The sequence below is a fragment of the Urocitellus parryii genome, chromosome 3 (genome assembly GCF_045843805.1).
Source record: "Urocitellus parryii isolate mUroPar1 chromosome 3, mUroPar1.hap1, whole genome shotgun sequence".
In the NCBI taxonomy this organism is placed as follows: Eukaryota; Metazoa; Chordata; class Mammalia; order Rodentia; family Sciuridae; genus Urocitellus; species Urocitellus parryii.
The window spans coordinates 183675166-183695768 of NC_135533.1; the positions used below are offsets into that span (position 1 = coordinate 183675166).

Here is a 20603-nt window from a genome sequence, read left to right on the forward strand (position 1 = left end):
AAGATGCCCTGGTAATATTAATATTCATTGTTGCTAGTATTTTTTGAACACTTATGCTAGGCCAGGTACTGTTATGGCTCTTAGCAAGTATTAGCTCATTCAATCTTCATAGCAACCTATGAGAAAATAGTACTATCCCCAATGAAACGAGAAACAAGGCTCACGGAGATTATGAGATTTGTCTGAGATCACACAGCAGAGATAAGCCTGGAACCCATGCTGTCCATCCACAAGACCCAAGCCCATGGGCACTAGACTGCCTCTGCCGCAAAGCTTCCAGACCCTCATTTTTGCTACAGGGTCTGGATGAATGGGAAGGCTGAGCACAGAGCAGCCCACAGAGTCACTTTCACTATCCAACCTTTATTTCAGTAGAAGTTGGATAGTGTGCTGCGTGCAGGATCATGGCCCTTTGAGAGATCTAAAGTTGCCTATTGGGACTCATAAAATTTATTTCATCAAAAGCTTCTCTTGATTTGACCTTTTTATAATAATCATATTTGATCAATAGTAGAGCATTAACTCCATAATAATTTTGGGCACCATGACATTTAGGATCCAGGGGCTAGAGCTGCCCAATAGAAATAGAAAGCTAGGTACAAATTCAAGTTACATGTGTATTTTTAAATTTTCTAGTAGCCACTTTTTCTTTTTTTTTGGTGCCAGGGACTGAACCCAGGGGTGCTTAACCACTGAGCCACATCCCCTTTTTTTGAGGGATGGGGGGTACTGGGGATTGAACTCAGGGGCACGAGACCACTGAGCCACATTCCCAGATCTATTTTGTATTTTATTTAGGGACAGGGTCTCACTGAGTTGCTTAGCACCTCGCTTTTGCTGAGGCTGGCTTTGAACTCAAGATCCTTCTGCCTCAGCCTTCTGAGCTGCTGGGATTGTGCCCAGCCCCAGCCCTTTTTTTAAAATTTTAAATTTTGAGATAGGGTTTCATTGAGTCCTTAGGGCCTGGCTAAGTTGCTGAGGCTGGCTTTGAACTTGAGATCCTCCTGTCTCAGTCTCCCAAGCTGCTGGGATTACAGGTGTGTGCCATGATGCCCAGTTAGTAGCCACATTCTTTTGAAGTAAAGAGCAAATTAATTCCATAATAGGTGTTCTCTAACTCAAAATAAAGAATATTATCATTCCAACAATTAATATAAAACTATTGAGATATTTGACATTATTTTTTAATGTTAGTTTTCAAAACTGGAAGGAACTTTTAAAGCCTTTACAATGCATGTCGATTTGGACTAGCCACATCTCATGGGCTCAACAGCCACATGTGACTATTGGAATTGCAGCCAAGAAACACATACAGCTCAAGCAGAAATGGAACACAAAGTAGAAGACTCAAGAAAGCTTTTGGATGCAGTTGTTTGAAGGAAGTGATTTTGGAGGAAGGTAATGGGAAGCTTCAGGGAAATTCTGCTCATTGGTGCTAAATCTAGTCGAAACTACGTATGTATTTACTTTGTTGATTTATGTAGCTGAATTAATTTTTATTGGAGCTAAAAAAAAGTGTTGCACATTCTAGTTGACCACTTCAGGTCATAATGAGAGAGAATTTCAGAAAGAATTATCTGAGAGTAAGTTATTCCATTTGAGTGACTTAAGCTTCTTGACCTCTAAACACTTTTCCGTCTTCTAGACCAGCAGAATGTAGTAAATTTAAAATCATACTTCTTCCTGCTGGTGAGTGAATGGTTGCTTCTGGCTCTGGAGAACATCTGGGTTGGATGGTGCAACTGAAGCATTGGTTTTCTGGGTCTTGTTTTGGAAGCAAGGGGAGAAAGCCCCCCAAAAACCCAGAGATAAGAAATAAGGGAGACTAGAGCCCGTGACTGGGAGTGAAACTTCTCTGGACAAGTAATGTCAGCAACACAAACTCTTTTCATTCCCCGTGTTAGTTAACGGCTAATCTAGAGATTGTATTGCCGCTTGCTGATAGAGCACAGTTTAAAATATTTTATCATTAATGTGACAGGGAGTTGGATAAAGAAAATGAAGCGTGATTATAAAATGCTAATTATCGTTCTCAAGTGCATATTGGGCACTCGCGAATATTTGCAGCGTAATTTGCTTTATTTATTATTTCAGTTTGGTTATAAATGTTAATTCAATTGCAGATGGTATGTTGGCAATTTACAGAGCTATAAAGTTATTTGGAAATCCTAATATTTTCTACCAAAATGTTCTGTTGGTGATGGATGAGCTAAATTAAAAAGCCCCTGCTCTTTAGAGTTAAATACATTAATTGGCAAGTAGGCTGCAGGGATTTCCAGATCCACACTGGCTGCGTTATCTCCGTAAAGGAGGAGAGGAGGTGATTTCTAACGTAGACTGGGGGTTTTCCTGAAGAGAAAGGGCAGGGAGGAAAGAGGTTTCTTTTTTCTCATATTTTCTGGTATCCGGGATTGAACCCAGGGGTGCTTAACGACTGAATTAAGTCTACAGATATTTTTATTTTTCATTTTGTTGCTGAGGCTGGTTTTGAACTTGAAATCCTCCTGCATCAGCCTCCTGAGTCACTGGGATGACAGGTGTGTGCCGCTGCATTGGAGAGGTTTCTTTTTCTTACACTCTTATCTTGTTTCTTCAGGGCTGAGCTTTTCTTCACACCCTGTTTCAGAGCAATAAAGAGACATGCTTGAAGCCACATATTTTTTTTTATTTCTGTACTACATCAACAGTTTGAGACCATGATTTGATAATTAGGGTATATGTATGCTAGCATGTGTGTGTGTGTGTGTGTGTGTGTGTCTGTGTGTCTGTTGGGGAGATTAGGCTTTCGCAAACCTCACTAATTACTTAAAAATATACTTGCTTTTAGACCAGGGTTTGCTAATCAGGGACCCAGGCTAAATTTTATTTCCTACTTCTGAAAAAAAAATAAATTATAATATAATTCAAGAAAATTTTATGAAATTGAGATTTCAATGTTTATAAATAAGGTTTTCCTTATCTATTTGTTGATATGTGTTGTGTGTGGCTGTCTTCATCCTGCCACAGCATAGTTGCAGTACCTGAGATGGAGATTGCATGTTCCACAGCCTAAAACGTTTGTGTTTAGCTCTTTACAGAAGTCTACCAACCTCCAGATTGGACTACCTAAGTTGCAGTTCACAACAGGAAAACTTTAAAACCTAATTTTTCGCCACAATTTAAAAAATTGATGGGAGCATAAGAATTTGGAGTGACAAATACATAGAAAACACAACTAGCTCTCCATTCTTGAAAACTAGAAAGAGTGAGTTTACTTTCTTTTATGGTGATGTTAATAATTGAAAGAAGTAATATTATATTACTTATGTAAATAATTTTGTACTTGGCCCTCACAATATATACTCAAAGCGTTCTCTTTGCCCCCAAATGAGGATAAAAATAAAAATTGTTTTCTTTTATTGTCAAATTAAAAACATAAACAAAACTGTGTTCCCTGATTTTTTTTTTCTTTTCCTGTTTCTGTTAACAATTAGGAATCACACGTAGAAGCCCAGTAATATCAGGAAATATGGCTACCTAGTATAACTCATTTGGAAAAATGTCATGCCTCACTAAGAAATACGGTGCTTAATTAATTCTTGCTCCTAGGAGGTCAACTTGGGGCACTCATTATGGCCTTAATTGGTGGTATAAATCCTGAGACCCTGGAGGAAAAACACATTGAGCGGTTAGTGGTCTCTGGCCTTTTGGGCGGTGCCAGCCTCATCTTGGACAGTGATGGCTTCTGGTTTTGATGGCTGCGGGTCTGGCCACACTGATATTAGGTTTAAAGGCCAATGTGCAATAAGAAAAGAAATACAGGGACTTGCCCCGGTGTTGTGCATTAAACAGTGTGAGGCGACCCACTACCTTCTGAGTTGGAGATATGTGTTTCTGTGAACTCTCGTTCTCCATATTAAATCATATTCATTATACAGCCCATCTGGAGTCTCCTGCCAGGCCAAAAATCATCTTACAGACATTAGCAAAAGGAAGTTAAATGTAATTTTTTTAATTGTATACTTTTCATTTCCATTTATTTTTTTTTCTTCCCCCCTTTTATTGGAGAAACCAGATGGAAACGAAAGCAGGGTCCTCTCCCTCACTCTGGTGCCCTTCGGGAACAAAGGCAGAACATTCCTGGCTGCTCTTCTTGTCACACATTTGGGCTTGAGGTGATGACGGGGCTGTCTCTAGATGCTGAGGGAAATTGCTGGAGAGGTCAGGAGTTCAATTTGAAGCTCACTCGGGTTGGGGTGGTGAGGTTTGGAGGGTAGGAACGGTGCAGGGGCTAACACTGGCCTCTCTCTGAAGTGGGTTGCCACAAATTATATTTGACAGTGTGGAAATGAAACTCATAAATATCACATATGATGCAGTTTATTTTTGTGTCTTGTTATCGACTTGAGTATTTTTGCTGGGGGTTGTCCTTTGCACTGGGTTTTGTTATCAATACAAAAAAGACCCCCGATATGGAAGACTCTGGGCCCTCTTCCACTCTTTGTGTCTGGCCACACAGCCATGTCTCACGAAAAGGATGGTCTGAGTCTCATCTTGGGGATATGAGGAAGGAGTTCTCCCTTCTTCAGACACGTGGAAATCACAGACCTCAGTGCTAGACTAGAGCCCATAGCAGTCATTTCAGACTTGTGAAATGGAGCCACGGGAGTGGTTCAGGCTCTTTGCTCAGAGCCCCAGAGCCAGTTAGAGGCGGAGTGTGAACTAGCCCAGAGTTATTTGGATTTCCACCTGGGTGCTTTCGCTCTTCAGTCATCCTGAAGCTCTTGGTAGAGGGTGTTGAGCAAATGGAATCATTTCCCCCATGCATCTCTCCACCCATCCTTTAAGCAGCTATTTACTAAAAGCCAGGGAAGATACTGGACTTGGTGCCAAGAATGCAGAAGGCTAAAGGTTTATGACAGATCTTTGAACTAATAAATGAGCTCAGAACATTTCTATAGACATCATCTGTAAATACCCTATCACTCATCTATCAGTTCACCCAAATGAATTCCTGAGTTACTGGATTTGGAAGACTTATTTAAAATTCAGTAATGGTGAGGTATTTGGGGGCAACATACTGCCATGTCCAGCAGATTATTGTCATTTATTTATTTATTGGTTTTGAGGATTGGTTACAGGGGTGCTTTACCACTGAGCTGTATCCCCAACCCTTTTTATTTTGCAATACTCTTACTAAGTTGCTGAGCCTGACCTCAAACTTGCAATCTTCATGCCTCAGCCTCCTGAGTAGCAGAGATGACAGGTGCCAGCCACCACTCCTGGCTCCTTTGTACATTTCTTGGTGATGGTCTCGGAAGTGGAATGGAGAAGGGGAAGCTAGGGCTCATTTTGAGTTTCTAATAATGAATCCTACCCTATGTACAATTTTATTTCAATTAAGTTCCAATCACTTGTTAATAATTCTATTATTCTATGTTATTCAAATATTTAGACTAGGACAAGGTTGAGATTAGGTCAAGCATACCTACCGAGACTCTCCTGTGATTTATGTTACTTTACTACACAACTGAGATTTGGAGGGGGAAGACGAAGACGAGGGGAACTGCGCTTCCCATTCACACAGAGTGGCTTCCTTTGTGCCTGGGAGGCCCTGGGAAGTGTCTGGTGTCATTGATTCAGTCTCCAAGTGCTTGTTTAAGGAGCTCAGCCCTGCCTACCTCCTTCATGTTGACAAGGTAATAGACACACATTACGAACGAACGTAAATAGCAGCTCTAGGTTTCCCCTTCCTTAGCAGTGTGTCAAAGGGAACGTCCACTAAATGGGTTACTTTGGCTTTAAATAATAGACCCCATGGCTTCTCTGTTCCTCAGAGTGTGATGCGGTTTCACCTACCACCACTCTCCGCTTTCAACAAAGCAGATAAGGTATCAACACAATTAAAAGTGAAAAATCATCCATCTGCTTTGCCGGTAGTGAATGCTTACAGAACACACACTGATACAATAGATTTTAAATAATTTATGTCGGGTACTTTTTTTTTTTTTTTCCAATCTGTAAATGAGGACACCTAATGCGGAATGGCTGGCCTGTCACTCTATCCTCCGCCCATTAAGATAACAAGACGAGGGGCAATGATTCAGATCAGTGTATTTTTGGAGTCCTGTGTGTGTGTGGATAAAAATTAAAAATTTAAAAGAGATGCCGTTCTGAAATACTTTGGGTAAGCAAGCTCATAAAAGCCATTTGGAAACTCGAAATTACAGTTCATTCAGATTCTCTTTCCGAGGGGCTCCTAAACGCACTCTGAGCGCTCTCAGCAGGTTGAAAGTGTTACTTTTGTCACTATTTGATGTTTTCTCCGAGTCTGCTCTGATGTTCCATGTTCCTGAGGATGTTATGCTGGGTCTTTAGGGGTCTCTTGGAGTCTCTGGTCTTTTTAAAATTTTTTTCCAGTTATTGATGGACCTTTATTTTATTTATTTATATGTACTTCTGAGAATTGAACCCAGTACCTCCCAGGCTAGGCAAGCGCTCTATCCCTGAGCTCCAACCCCAGCTTACTGAGTAAACCTCAGATGATGTTGGAAAAAAATAATAAATGATGCATGATTTCTTCACTCTGTAGAAATAGTGTCCATCAGATTATGGGGATAATGGGATAGATCCAGTTGCTGTGACCCTTGTTGGTGGCAAGGGGGTTTCCCCCACAGATCCCCCCAGGCTAGGGACAATGAATGTTGTTCCACAGAAACAAAAGTGCTACCTCCTTTCCAGAAGGTTGTTTGGCCCTTCGGTGGTTAAATATAGTTTAATCATGATTTATGGGCGCCTCCTCCCACCCCGCTCTCTCTTTTCCCCTACACCTGCCTGTGGAGATCTTCTAATTATTCATTTGAGAAAACGATAGATAAAAATATCCATCCTGAAAACGTGTGTGTTCCAAGGAAGAAGGCCAACCATGTCCAAGGAAATTTTCAGTCCTGTTTGATCTAAGAAAAATAATCCCTAAACTCCACGCACACAGGCAGATGCTTCAGAGGAGCCGGAGTACTTTTGGATGAGTTCAAAATAAACACACCCTCTGAAGTTATCTCCCTTGTCCTTCTGGAGACAATTAGAAGGGTGAGTGAAGTTCCCTGGGACTACCATCCAAAGAGAGCAAAACTGGGGTGATATACCCCTGAAGCTCCCAGATGAGCCTTCCTGGCTCCAGGGTGGGATCTGACACCCCAATCAGGAGTGGGCTGTAAGCTCAGAGACCACCCTCTCTTAACAAGCCCATCTTGGGCAGCCGAAAGCTTTGTAAAGCCAGATGGGAAGTAGCCACCGAGGACAGAAATGCAATTTTGATACAGGAAATGGAAGAAGATCAGTACAGCTTTTCGCTCATGATATATGTTTCTTCTGTCCAAAGCCAGCAATTTTGGAAAATGAAGCTTAAGAGTTTAAAAATAAGAGCTCTGTCAGGGAAAATAAAACAGGTCCCCCTACATCCATTAGGCTGCCTTTAATTGAAAACCGGAGAACAATCTAACTAATTGGCAGGTACCTCTTTTATTACGGGGGCTATTTTTCCCCTTCTCTCCCGTGTAATGGAAAGCTGCTCCTCTTTATCAGCGAAAGTCAGGTATGGAATGGAAAAGCAGAGAGGTACACTTAAAAAATTAATTTTATGTATCCGGCTAAATTTTCTCTTTCTAAAGAGGATCGGGGTGGGTAAAAGTTAAGGTCTTTGAAATAGCAATAGCTCCAGGAGTCTGTTTTTTTATTTAGCCTGGTGCTTAGGTGGAAGCTGTAATGTGCTAATTGCAGGCAAGTTCATGTTGTTTAAAAGAACTTTACCTTTTGCTTTGGGGACCTATTTGATTTCGAATCTTGGCACCGTGCTGATATAATACAGCTATTTTAATTTTAAAGATCAAGAAAGAGGAGCTGGTGGGTGAAATTTGAGCCATTTTTTTTTTTTCTAATCTGGAGTAAGAAAGGAAGGAGGTTGAAATAAATCATTAAATTATCATAATTGCCTAAATTTATGATATTGGAATTTCACCACTGAAAATATAACTTCCTTTTCCTTAAAGAATTTGGGTAGTGGTTGCGATAGTTGTTGAATTTAGTTTTCTTTGTTGTTGTTGTTGTGGATCTCTCTCTCCTTTCCTTCCACTTGGAATAGCCGAACCCTAGATTATGATGTAATTTTTAAGTTATAAGAGCTGCCTGTCCTGTGCCCCCACGTGATTCAGATGCATTCCTGCCTGCATAGGTCTCTTGTCTTTTTTTTTTTTTTAATATTTATTTATTTATTTTTTAGTTCTTGGCGGACTCAACATCTTTGTTGGTATGTGGTGCTGAGGATCGAACCCAGGCCGCACGCATGCCAGGCGAGCGCGCTACCGCTTGAGCCACATCCCCAGCCCTGTCTTGAGGAAGAAGGAGACAATAGGTCCATCACCACAGTGTTGTAGAGGGTTACAACAGATAGTGCTGGTGGCATGGTCTTCTTGGGAGCCCTGCCCCTCTTGGGGACTGTGTAAGCCAGTCCCCTCCTGGGGGCTATATGTCGGAGCATGAGTTGGTGTGAACTGAAAGACAAGATCAGGAGCTGCTTTGCAGCCATCGGGGTCAGCACATGAAACGTCACAGAGCAGAGGGACATGCTGTGGACTTGGGGTGCCTGGATAATAGGCAAAGGCACGAGCAGCTTTGAGGGGTGGGCAGCTCTCAAGGCTTTTGCTGACCATCTCAGTGCTGCCAGCTTGTGATTTGGGGAGATGCCCTCAGCATTATCAGACCTTAACCTGGAGTCCCCATGTTTTTTTCCATACAAGGACAAAAATCCATTTTGAGAGCTGGAGCTCAAGCCATATTTCGCCAATAAACTCAGTGAGATTTTGCTCTGTCAGAGCAATGTCTGTGGTGAGGAGAAGCAGAAGGCCCCATCCCATAAATCCTGTTATTTTCCAGTTGTCCGACTTTTTGAAGACTTAAGTGTGAATGCCCGACTGGCTTCCTTCTCCTGCCCTCACATCCTCTCTGACTTCCTTTTTACTTCAGGTTCAAGATTTTTATGCCGCATATAAAAATAAGGGAGGAAAAAATTCCATCGGGAAGCTTCCAAACTGGTTCTGAAAATTAGGTCAATTTGAAAGAAATACACCCAATTGTGGACAAGCATTTTTTTTTTCTTTGCTGTACTAATTTAGGTCCTTCATGTCATAAAACAGTGCAAGTACATCATAATTATTGGTGTCTATGAAAGGCCTTTGAATTGTGCAATATGCAGAGTTGCCATGGCGATGTGCATTGTCACCAACCAGCGTGTTATGATAGAGCTGAGCCCCGGCTTTGTTGATGGCGAATGTTGCATACCAGACTTCGAAAAAGACATTTTAAAATTCATGCTCTTTGGCAAAGAGCTTAAGTATATTCGAGCATGTTTTGACTCTTTCCTTCTGCTGAACCCCCTTACCCACCCACCTTTTCAATGCAGAAGAGAATCTTTAATGTGGGTCCAGATAAGATTTACTAATTAATGTGAAAACCAACAGGGGTCTGCTAACTGCTGGGGCTGAAGCTTAGGATCTATTTTGGTGCATTTTCTCAGCAAAGTAATTGAGAATTTAAAATCTTAAGATGCATTGGCTTCTTGCCCTGTTATATTTAGAGTAATCCTGATAATAAATCGGTAACTATGGGTTTCACTGTGGAAGGGCACAAAATAACTGACCCAAGTAATCTAGAAAACAGATGTCTTCAGTTGTTTTAAAGTAAACTCTGAAGACCAGATTTAAAGAAAGCTCTGTGGAGCCCAGTGAAATCTTCCATTTTAGGGGGCTTTTCCGCTCTGTCCCTGTGGTTTTTTTTTCCTGCTACCTCATCTCTCCTCAATGTAAACTCTTGAAGAAAAGTGAAGGGGGTCCCCAGATATCATCTTTGTCATATCCACCCTCCTGTACAACAACACTTCTCTGGATAATCAATGAACTGCTGAACCCCATATTCTTGACCTACTTTTTAATTCTTCCTTCATTTCAATGGTCCTCCAGTGGGGTTCAAGGACACCGTGGAGGTCTATGAGTGAACTTCTGGGCATCTTCTTGAAATTGTGCCTAGATGTGTGTACTCTGTGGGAGGAGATTTTTGTCCAATTTTGAAAACGCTCTTTGTGTTCTTCTTGGCCCTCCCGGCCCCACTCCCTCAGCTCCCAGAGTCCCTTCCATGGGAAATAAAGTGCGGTAGTGAAACATAAAATACCTCCCCAAAGGTTTTCCTTTCTGGCTCTTGCTGAGGTAGTGGAATTTCTCAGAGGCATCCCAGTGGGATCCTGAGGAGAATAAGTGTGACTGTGGTGACTACTTAATTCCGTCTGATCCACAGTCTTTAAACAGCCGTAAGGTCAATCAGAGGAGATGACAGACTGCCAGAGATTTCCAGAGCCTCTTGAAGGAAAAAGGCTGCAAACTCTTGCTATAGATTATTCTAGAGTCGGGGCTGGCTGGGTAACTTGCAGCTGTCCATGTATAATGAAAATGCTTTTCCCTTGTTCACAAGTGATTTCAAATTCCAAGACAGTGACAGCAGAGCAGTAAACCAAGTACAGGGTCCTTCTGAATAAGGGACCCTGTCAGGCTGCATGGATAACACACCCTGAAGCCAGCCCTGCCCAGGACAGACCTCTTCACCTTTTAACAACAGTTTAACTAGCACTGTTTAGTTGCCTTTAGGAAACGGTCTCCCTGAAAATTTTGCTTTCAAATGGTTGATCACCAAACCTGCTGGATTCCATGCCTATCAATTAGAATGGGATTATGATAATCAGACTGGTATTATACCTGGTCATTTTTTTTAAAAAAAATGAATTTAGCCAAGGTCATGCTTTGGAAATATAAAAAGACATTTCTTTTCCACTTAAATGAAAAGGTATTTTACCCAAGTGAGTAATCTCTCTGTACCGTTCGTTGGTTTCCAGTTTATATTACCCAGTAGCATTTCTTCTCTGGATCATGTTCCTCTAAAACAGAGCAGCATCAGCTGAATGCATTGGCCCTGGGCCTTTCCTGGGACATCACCGACTTTGGAGGTTTAGACCTTGATCTCTGACAACGGGCCTTCACGTTCTCAATTAAGAACGTGGGGCCGCTTGTTTTCATTGGTATTCCCAGGGAGTTTTAATTAATTGAGGATTAAAAGGATTGAGAGCTGTGGCCTCTGGATCTAATAGGGTTTGAGCTCTCTGGGGTTCACCTGACAAAGTCCGGGAAAATGCGGTAATCGTACTCTTCCTGGAAAGATTAGTTCCCACAGAGACAATGTTTTTTTGCTAAATCTGTAATCACTGCCTTCTTTAGAACCATCTTCTCAGGCATCTCACATAAAATAGGGCCAGAGTGTGTGCCGAGGAAGCTTCTGATCCAGGGGTGCTGGAAGGAGACAGGGAGGCCTAAAATGTACAGTCAGGTTCTGAGGGACAGGACCCAAGATTCCTTCCAAGTGAGCAGCAAGAGGTGCCATGGAATCACAAGAAACCATGGTCATTCATCTGTGCTGAATTCCCAACCCTGGGACCAAGTCTGGGTGGAGAGGGATCTATTTATTTATTTATTTTAGGGGGGAAAAAAAAAAGCGACTCTGAACCTCTACCCCTCGGGAGGACTGGGCTTTCTGGTTTGGAGTATGAGTTCTGTGTTGTTTTCCTTTTCTGGCCCCCCAGTCTGGGTCCCCTCCTGAACTTGACTTTTTCAACGCTCTTTGCCTTAGGCTGGTGCCCACCCTCCCTGCTTAGGCGGGAAGCTCTCTGTCATCAAAATAGGAGGCTGTTTTTCTACTTTCTCCCTCCCTCTCACCCATTGTCTTTCCATGGGGTGAAAAGGTCTTCACTTTTCCCTCTCTCTCCCCCCAAATCTGGCTATTAATAACTTTTCAGATGTTGTCACGCATCGACTTCCACTCACTCCGGAGGGCGTTTTTTTGTTTGTTTAAGGCAACGTGTTTCCTGGTCTCAAAAAACTAGGCTTCCCAAAGTGGCTGTGATGGGATTATTCCAAACTCACCTCCCACTGGCAGCAGCTTTGCTTTTGGCTGGAAAGGGGGCCCACCGCTCTGCACCAGCCCCAGTGCTACTGCACAGGCTGCAGGCTTGCTGGTGGGTGGAGGAGTACCTGGGACAGTCACCTGGCTACTTTTTAATTGAGGTGGGGTGGGGAATCTTTGCCTCCTGAGAGCCAAGGAACAAGGACGAAGTAAGGCCCCTTGCCTTCTTCCTCCTCTTTCGCTCTAGAAGGAGAAATGACCCTTTTGAACTTTGCATGGGATAGAAATTAACTCAGCAGCCGCTCAGTTCAAATAGACATGCTTCCCAAACTGCTTTTGGGGTGAATGTCTCCTGACCCAATACGCTTTTTATGACTAGATATGGTGCCAAATCGTCTTTCTGAAAAAATAAAAAAGTTTTTTTTTTTACTTAGTGTCTTTCTTCAAATAATCATCATGCATTCCACACATGTTAAACTTAATGTAAATGGCTGTAAGGCTAAAAACAACTTCCAGATAGAATAGCACAGTATGAACCCTCACCAGCAACTGTATAATTAAGTATGAGTCAGCACATTGCACTGTTATCTCAGAAAGCAAGGATTCTTGGGCTACATTCTTGCCCAGACCCAAGGGCCAGCTCAGCTATTGGGTATTTGTATTGGTACCAGATCTCAATATGTGCTTCAATATGTGCATAAATAAATGTATGATTGAGTCAAAGACACAGAGTCCCAGAATAATCTTAGCAGAATATGATTCTGATTCTGACCCTGTCTTTTCTTGTACAGATGGGTTTAATATATCCCTAATAAATGTATGGCATGCCTTCAAGACCTTCCCCAGTCCAAACATTAGCCCTCTCTTCCAGTTGTACCTTACACACACATACCCCAACATTGCATCTCAGCCAACTTGGGCCACTGTCCATTCTTGTGTTTCCTTACCTCTGAACTCTTTGCTTACGCACAGTATTCCTCTTGGGGAAAAGCCTGCCATTCAAATACGACCCCTTCATTAGAGCTGGGATAGGGTGCCAGTTCCCCTTTAATTCACTTGAACTCCTGTGGCCTTAATTTACTCAGTAAATACTTGATACGTAACTACTAGGCACTAAAAGCTATACCGGGCATCTCTTCGCTTTTTATTTCCATTAAAGTTCTTATCAAACAGGTTTGTGGCATTTGCTTGATAGTGTTCACTTGTCTTTGTTTCTTATAGATTGAGAAACATAGGACCACACCTCAGATATATTTGTGTGCCCACAAGAAAGCCTGCCACATCCACCAACTGATGGGCACAAGTGATTGCATCAATAAGTGAATGAATACAGAGATGGCTTTGAGAATCATGAGATTGCCTACCCACAAGAGCCTATGTTGCTCAGAGATTCAGAATACTGTTTTATTCTGTTTAGGAATTTTTATTCTAATCACAAAGTATATATGGGAATTCTCTCAAAACAAAATTTTGAGAAAAGGGGCTTTGTCCGTAACAATCATTACCATCAATTGGGCACTTGGTGTGTTCCAGGCCTTGGGCTCATTTTGCATGAGTTCCCTTGTTGTCATTCTCTGTTTGTAGGTGAAGAAATTGAGGCCTCTGCTTAACTCAATTAAGGCCCAGAGGTAGTTAATGACAAATTCAGAATTCAAATTCACATGTACCTGCACATACTAGACACTAGCCTACCTAATTCCCACTTGGTAGACTAGTATCTAAACCAACAAAAGTCTTCCTCTTTGGGAGAAGGTGGAGAATGTGGTGCATGATAACATCTGAGAACTAAGGTGACATAGGCCCTGTGTGGGGTGGGGTGTAGGGGGACCCAGAGCATGATTGGAAAGTATTAGAAGTGAGAAGATGGCTCAACTTGGTCCCACGTCAAAGTGCGAAGACGAGAGGGAGCTGAGTCACTTTTCTCCATGTCCTTTGCTGATTTGGGATTTAAGACTAGTTCATTAAAGGAATTAGAAATTAAAAGTACTTAGGTATAGGAGGATAGTTAGGCATAAGAGAGAGAAAGTTATCTTTTCTTCTGACTTAGGATTGTTTCTATTGGGTAGACAATAGAGGATGTGTTGGAACAATGGCACTTCATACCCCCAGGGTGAGGGGAAAGGAATCTAAGGAGGATGTGAGCATTATTCTATGATTATAGTTCATATATGAACCAAACAGCTCTAATCTACATATTTGGCCTTCTTCACCATACGAGGGTCCCCACCTTTTTGGTTGGACTCCAATTCTTTGATACCAAGATCAGGAGAGCATGAGATAAGAAAAGGTTGAAAAAAAAATCTGTGGTTAGAAAACGCAGCTCAGTTTTTCAGTTATGTCTGTGTTTGATGCAGCTCTATCTTCTTGATCTGGATAATTAGTGTTAATTGTGTTACTGGCTTTCACTGTCACAGACAACAGAAGTCATGGTTAGTCAAATCATGGTTAATCAAGAGGATTGTAAATGGACCAACAAGTCATAATTAACCACCCAAAGTCCTGTTTAACCAATAGACATCATGACTGATTGAAAGAAAGCCTGAGTACCTAATAGAAGGTAGGATTGACAACACAAGTCAGAGTTAACCTGCTCAAGTCGTAGTTAAGCAAGTACCCACTGACAAACTTGATCACTACTTAAATCAGTGGGTCTTCCACTAATGTCAGAAATCTTGTGGTTTGGTTTCTTAGGTATAGGTAATAGCATCCTTGAGAGATAAGTTTAGTATTGAGGAATATTTTAAAGAACTAAGGTATAACAAATCCAGGACTGTCATGCCGACTCTGGTTATAGCTGGGACTTTATTCAATCAACCAACCACTAGCTATTGAATATATAATATTTCTCAAGTTCTCTCCTAGCCCTAGGATACTCATGTGACGTCTACTATTACTTTTTTTACTAAGCTGAAAATTGAAACACTTTCCACCAGTTGTTGGGCCAACTATGGCCTTGTGTCTTTCCCTTACCCCACCCATATCCATTGTCTTCATTTTGGGGAAGCCATCCTGGATACTGCCTGGAGGCCACCAACTTGTCTGCTATAGTTTGTGGGAGCTGACCTCCCTCCCCATCCTTCTCCCCTGGCGGAGAGGCATGGATAACAGCAGGGAAACCAGCTCCCTTGATGGTAGCACTGTGCACCCTAACCAAAAATGCATAGTGCCTGAGCTCCCAAAGGCTGTGACCACTGACTGTAGACTGGAGTTCCCTGATGTCACCCATGTAACCTCTACAGTAGAGTTACTATTTTTAAAAAATATTTTTTTTAGTTGTTGTTGGACGCAATACCTTTATTTTATTTATTTACTTTTACGTGGAGCTGAGGATCCAACCCAGGGCCTCGCATGTGCTGCGTGAGCGTTCTACCGCGAGCCACAACTGCAGCCCAGTAGAATTACTATTTAATACTGTTTATTTATTTATTTATCTTTTTTTGGGGGGGATAGTGGGGATTGAACTCAGGGGCACTTGACCACTGAGCCACATCCCCAGCCCTATTTTGCATTTTGTGTAGGGACAGGGTCTCATTGAATTGCTTAGGCCTTGCTTTTTGCTGAGACTGGCTCTGAACTCGTGATCCTCCTGCCTCAGCCTCCTGAGCCGCTGGGATTACAGGCGTGCACCACCGTGTCTGGCTAATACTTAAGTATCACATTTGAATAGTGTAATACAGAACAAAAAGCAAAATACCAAGGATACCTGAAAGAGGGAGTCTTTGGTATCTTTAAATCCACTAGGCATGGCTTCCTTGACATGGGGGGTACCTTACAGAAGGTTCCTAGGTTCAAGAAAAATTAAGGAGTAATGACATGGTGTCAGCAGCCCTAGACGAGTTTCAGAAAACCAGGTCCCCAGGCTTCTCACTACAAGCCATAGGGACAGTATGGAAGTGTTCAATAGCAACCCAGTCACAGATATCTGCCTGAGGTACTTCCTGATGACTCAGCTCTAAGATAAATGCAAAGCCCTCTTGTTGGGCTCCTTTCAGGTCTGGATTGGGCTTAAAATTTTTAAGTATTCTTGCCTTCCAAGTAGAAGGTCTCTTTGCCTTAGCCTTCTCCCACCCGTTCTTCCTTGGCCATTTTCTTTTCCCGTAGAAGCTCCCTTGATTTCACTCCCAAGCCATTCCAACTCTTGGCTCCCTGTTGTGGCGACACACTTGGGGTTCGGAAATGTATAGCTGGAAAGGATTTTGAAAATAAATTGCCCAGCCGATGGTTTAGGAGATGAGCAAGCTTAGCCCCTAGAGTTGGGACTCAGGAAAGTCCTCACAGTGGTAATGAGAAGGCTGCTGCCCAGGGGTTCAACCTCACAATTCCATGGCTCTTTCTCTACTGCCTGCTCCCTGTCCTCACCCACAGCTCCGTCCTCCAAGAGGCACCCAATCCTTCCTCTCTACATGCTCAGCTTTTTGGTCTGTTCTCCTCCAGATGTGTCCACCCATCCATCTGGCTCCAAGAACAGTCACGTTTGAATGTAGTTTGTACTTGGGAAGCCCATTTTGACATATGACAAATTTTGGATCACAGTTCTGTTTCCCAACCTATGACGCTCCTCATTTTATTTTATTTTTTTTTTATTTTATTTATTTATTTTTTTGAGGCTCCTAATTGTCGATTGGACACATCCATGACTTTCAATCACAATGAATCCCACAGTGAGAAACTTTATTCATTCTCAGAATTGCTCAAAGAGAAAGTCTTATGTCAGCCCTGATATGTCTCTAACACCTGCTCAGCTCCCATTTCAGCAAGGAGTGAGGAGGCCCGGGGCTCCTGGCCCTTCAGTAGATCCAGTATCCAGTGAGAGTGAAATAACATCTGAATATTGTATTATTTGACTTTGTTTTATTTATTTTATGAGGACCTTCTCATGTGGACACTTGGTGCTGGTTTTCCAATTAAGCTAGAGATGAAAATTTTCCATTTTGAGTCATGTTTAAAGAAAAGGGAGGTGTCCGCTTACATAAAAATATGAAATATTAACAGAAAATATTAAATAAAGGGAATGTGCCCTATTGCCCATCATCACTAAATCCTCTAAGCAGTGTTCTTCCCGGGGAGGAAAGTTTATTTTATACTTTGCAAGAGGAGAAGGCTTTGTTGGATGCAAACTTCTTTGAGACTCAGAGGACATTTCTGTTTACCCAAACTGTGTATAAAAATACCTTACCACTTAACATTTTAGTCAGCAAGAATTCTACCACGGTGGAAATGATTTACTGAAACGTAGACCTTCTCCTGAAATCCTGCCAAATATCTGATTTGGAAAACCAAGAAGTCCTATTCAGTTTCTGTCGTCATTGTTACCCAGCCACACGGGCTGGCTAATGAGTGACATATAAAGTTCTTTCATTCTCTCTCCTTCTCTTCTTCTCTCACTTGAGCATCATGAGATTGTTTTTCCTCTGCTCCCTGGTCACTCATGAAGAATTTGCTGAACTGAATATTAGGTTTTTAATAAACAGGGAAGGTCACCTTTGCTCTGCCGCACCTTTTCCACATGTACACAAGAGGCCAGATCTCTCCTTCTGGCCCTGCTTCTTGGCAGAGGAGGAATGGAAGTTTCTGTAAATTGAGTTTGTGCATCTGGAAGCCAAAAGCGGTCCTGTGGGTATTTCTTGCAGGTTTTGAGGTGACCACTCCACAGAGATTCCGTCAGGCTTTTTAGAATACTGGTCACCCAGTATTTTAGATTCTGAGCCTATTTGTAGCTCCAGAGATATAAAAATAAACTGTGTTTTCTTGGAAAATGTCTGTGTGTGTGTGTGTGGTGGGGGGACAGGGGGACAAGAGTTGCAATCTTACACCAGGCTTCCAGGCAGTTGCAATTGAACCATGCCAGTAAAAATATGTGTATTTAGACACTAGAATCCGAGGGTGCCCACGGAAATATCCTACACAACGTGTGTTCCATGAGCTCTCCTTGTGAATGTGCTTTAGCTTTGCTCGTTGCTGGTTCTGGCTCCTGCAGTGTTAATGTACTACAGGGAAAGCAGTGCTCAGATGCTGAGGCTTACTTTCTACTCAGTACATCCACTGGTGTGTTTTCTTCATTCAGAAGAATGATTTCTTGCATAGGTCTAATCATGTCACAACGGATAAAGTGAAATCCTGGCTTTTAATACATAGAGCAACAGAGAGGCTTCTGTTGGGTGATTAAAACAGAGAAAATAGATGGGAGAGGGCAGTGGTTCACGATTGTAATCCCAATGGCTTGGGAGGCTGAGGTGGAAGGATCACAAGTTTGAGTCCAGCCTCAGCAACTTAGAGAGGACCTAAGCAACTTAGTAAAACCCTGTCTCAAAATAAAAAATAAAAAGGACTGGAGATGTGGCTCAGTGGTAAAGTGCCCTGGGTTTAATCCCCAGTAAGAGAGAGAGAGAGGGAGAGAGAGAGAGGGAGAGAGACAGAGAGAGAGAGAGAGAGAGAGAGGGAGAAGATAGCAGATAGCAGATATACCCTTCACCACTCATTATTTATTCATCTGTGATTTCAATAAGCATCACTTGATTATCCATCATCTGCCAAGCAACATGATAGAATGGGGGAGGGAAAGAGAACATTAAGAACCCTTGCTAGTAGACTCTCAAGTCTGCATTAATCCATCAATGCTTCACAGAAATCAAGATAAATCTTTTCTTTTGTCAAAATATAATTTTCAAAAGTTAAAAAATAAAAACCAAAATTATTCAGTAAGCACATGTCAAAAATGTATCTAACTCCTTCATGAGGGAAATAGTAGATGTGAAGGCTGGTTCAAAGGATGGTAGGAGAAAAATACCTGGGTAGGCAGGTAAGTAGATAGGTGTGGTACAAGGAAAGAATGCAAAGTTCAGGGGCTGGAGTTGTGGCTCAGCGGTAGAGTACTTGCCTACCACGGGTGAGGCCCTGGGTTCGATCCTCAGCATCACATAAAAATAAAATTAGTTAATTAAAGATATTGTATCTAACTACTATATATATATATATATATATATATATATATATATATATATATGAGAGAGAGAGAGAACGCAAAGTTAGATGCAAATGTTGTTCTGTCCTCCAAGACAATAAAATAATAATCTTAAGAACTATTTTTCATCTGGGCAGAAATCCTTTGTACTTACACTAGACAAAAACTTTTGTAATTTGCCAGTCCTCTGCAATTTTTTTATAGAGTCTAGGTCAAGGCTGGAGGTATAGTTTCATGACAGAACACTCACCTAGCATGCACGAAGCCCTGGGTTCAATCCCCAGTACCACCTAAATCAATAAATAATATTTTAAACAATTAGAATATGGATTCACTCAGTAGTAAAAAGTATGTCAAACAAAGTTTTATTTCCAAAGATCATTCAGTGCCCTTCAGTGGGCTTGTCAGTTAGTGCTGCTGTACAGTGAGTGCTGCCCAGTAGAACTTTCTGCAGTGATGGAATTATTTTGTGTGTGGTTCAGTGCAGCAGCCGTCAGCTGTGTGTGCCTGTTGAACATTTGAAATGTCGCTAGGACAACTGAGGATCTAAATTTTTGTTTAATATTCATTTCATAATTTTGATTTAAATAGCCACATGTGACTAAGGGCTACCAAATTTGATGGCACACCTCCAATGTGCCACTAAATAGGCAGACATTCATTTTTATTCTCTGTTTTCAATTTTGGATGATTCTTTTTCTAAACACTCCGTAGGTTAAATCGTATTTTAAAAGTTATGATAGAAGCTAAATATATGAAAGAACTTGGAGAAGACTCCTTGAAAAGACCTGATTCTTGCAAGATGCAAATAATTTCTTTTGCAGATGCAATGCCTCGTATATTGGGTGTGTTGGTAGCGGGTTCACCTGAAGTTGTTCTGTTCAGCAAGAGAGCTAGTTAAGCTCAGGCAGTTTGGAGGGATCCCAACTCTGCATGATGTTTTCCAAATGAATCAGCTTGGTATTCATTTTCTTTTAGCAAGATAATAACGGTCTTGTCTAGTTTTGATTAAAAGGGGCTTTTGGGTTTACAACAAAGAGAGAGCTATTAATATTTCACAAGAGTTTTCAGGTTTTAATAAGTTAACTTTTCTGCTGCCCTCACTACATTACTCAAAGAAAAAAGCAGTGAATGCATTGGTAAGGTTGGGTCTGATTTCTCATGAAACTGAGCTGTTTCACTTAGTTTCTCATCCTCTTCTGGCTTACAGGGCTTTTTCCGCAGAAGTATTCAGAAGAACATGATTTACACTTGTCACCGAGATAAGAACTGTGTTATTAATAAAGTCACCCGGAATCGATGCCAGTACTGTCGACTCCAGAAGTGCTTTGAAGTGGGAATGTCCAAAGAATGTAAGTGGAATCTCAAAAAAAGTTTTTTTCCCCCCTGTTTGCCTTATCTATAAATATATTTGCTCAGCTTCCAAAGTCAAATCATGAAGGACGACAGTATGTAAAATTCAGACATGACACTAATGATACATGGCCAAGGGTAGATATAAACAGAGGTGGCCTGAAAGTGGAGTAACTATGGAGATTTTCAGATAAAACTTGAGTGGCAGTTGGTGGAAGGCAGGACTCGGGTGCTGTGGAAGGCAGATTTGTATTCAAAGCAGTTACTCTATATATTGCAGAGCTGTGAGTAACCCACACATACGACAAGCCAC

General features: G+C 41.7%; 1 protein-coding gene across 1 annotated transcript in view; it reads left to right on the forward strand.

Moving 5' to 3' along the window:
- The window catches only part of Rarb (retinoic acid receptor beta), a 163954-nt gene that overhangs the window by 50832 nt on the left and 92519 nt on the right, over positions 1 to 20603 (forward strand). The window contains exon 3 of the mRNA XM_026406690.2: positions 20148 to 20289. Coding sequence (XP_026262475.1) covers positions 20148 to 20289 — 142 coding nt within the window. The remainder of the gene's footprint in view (positions 1 to 20147; positions 20290 to 20603) is intronic.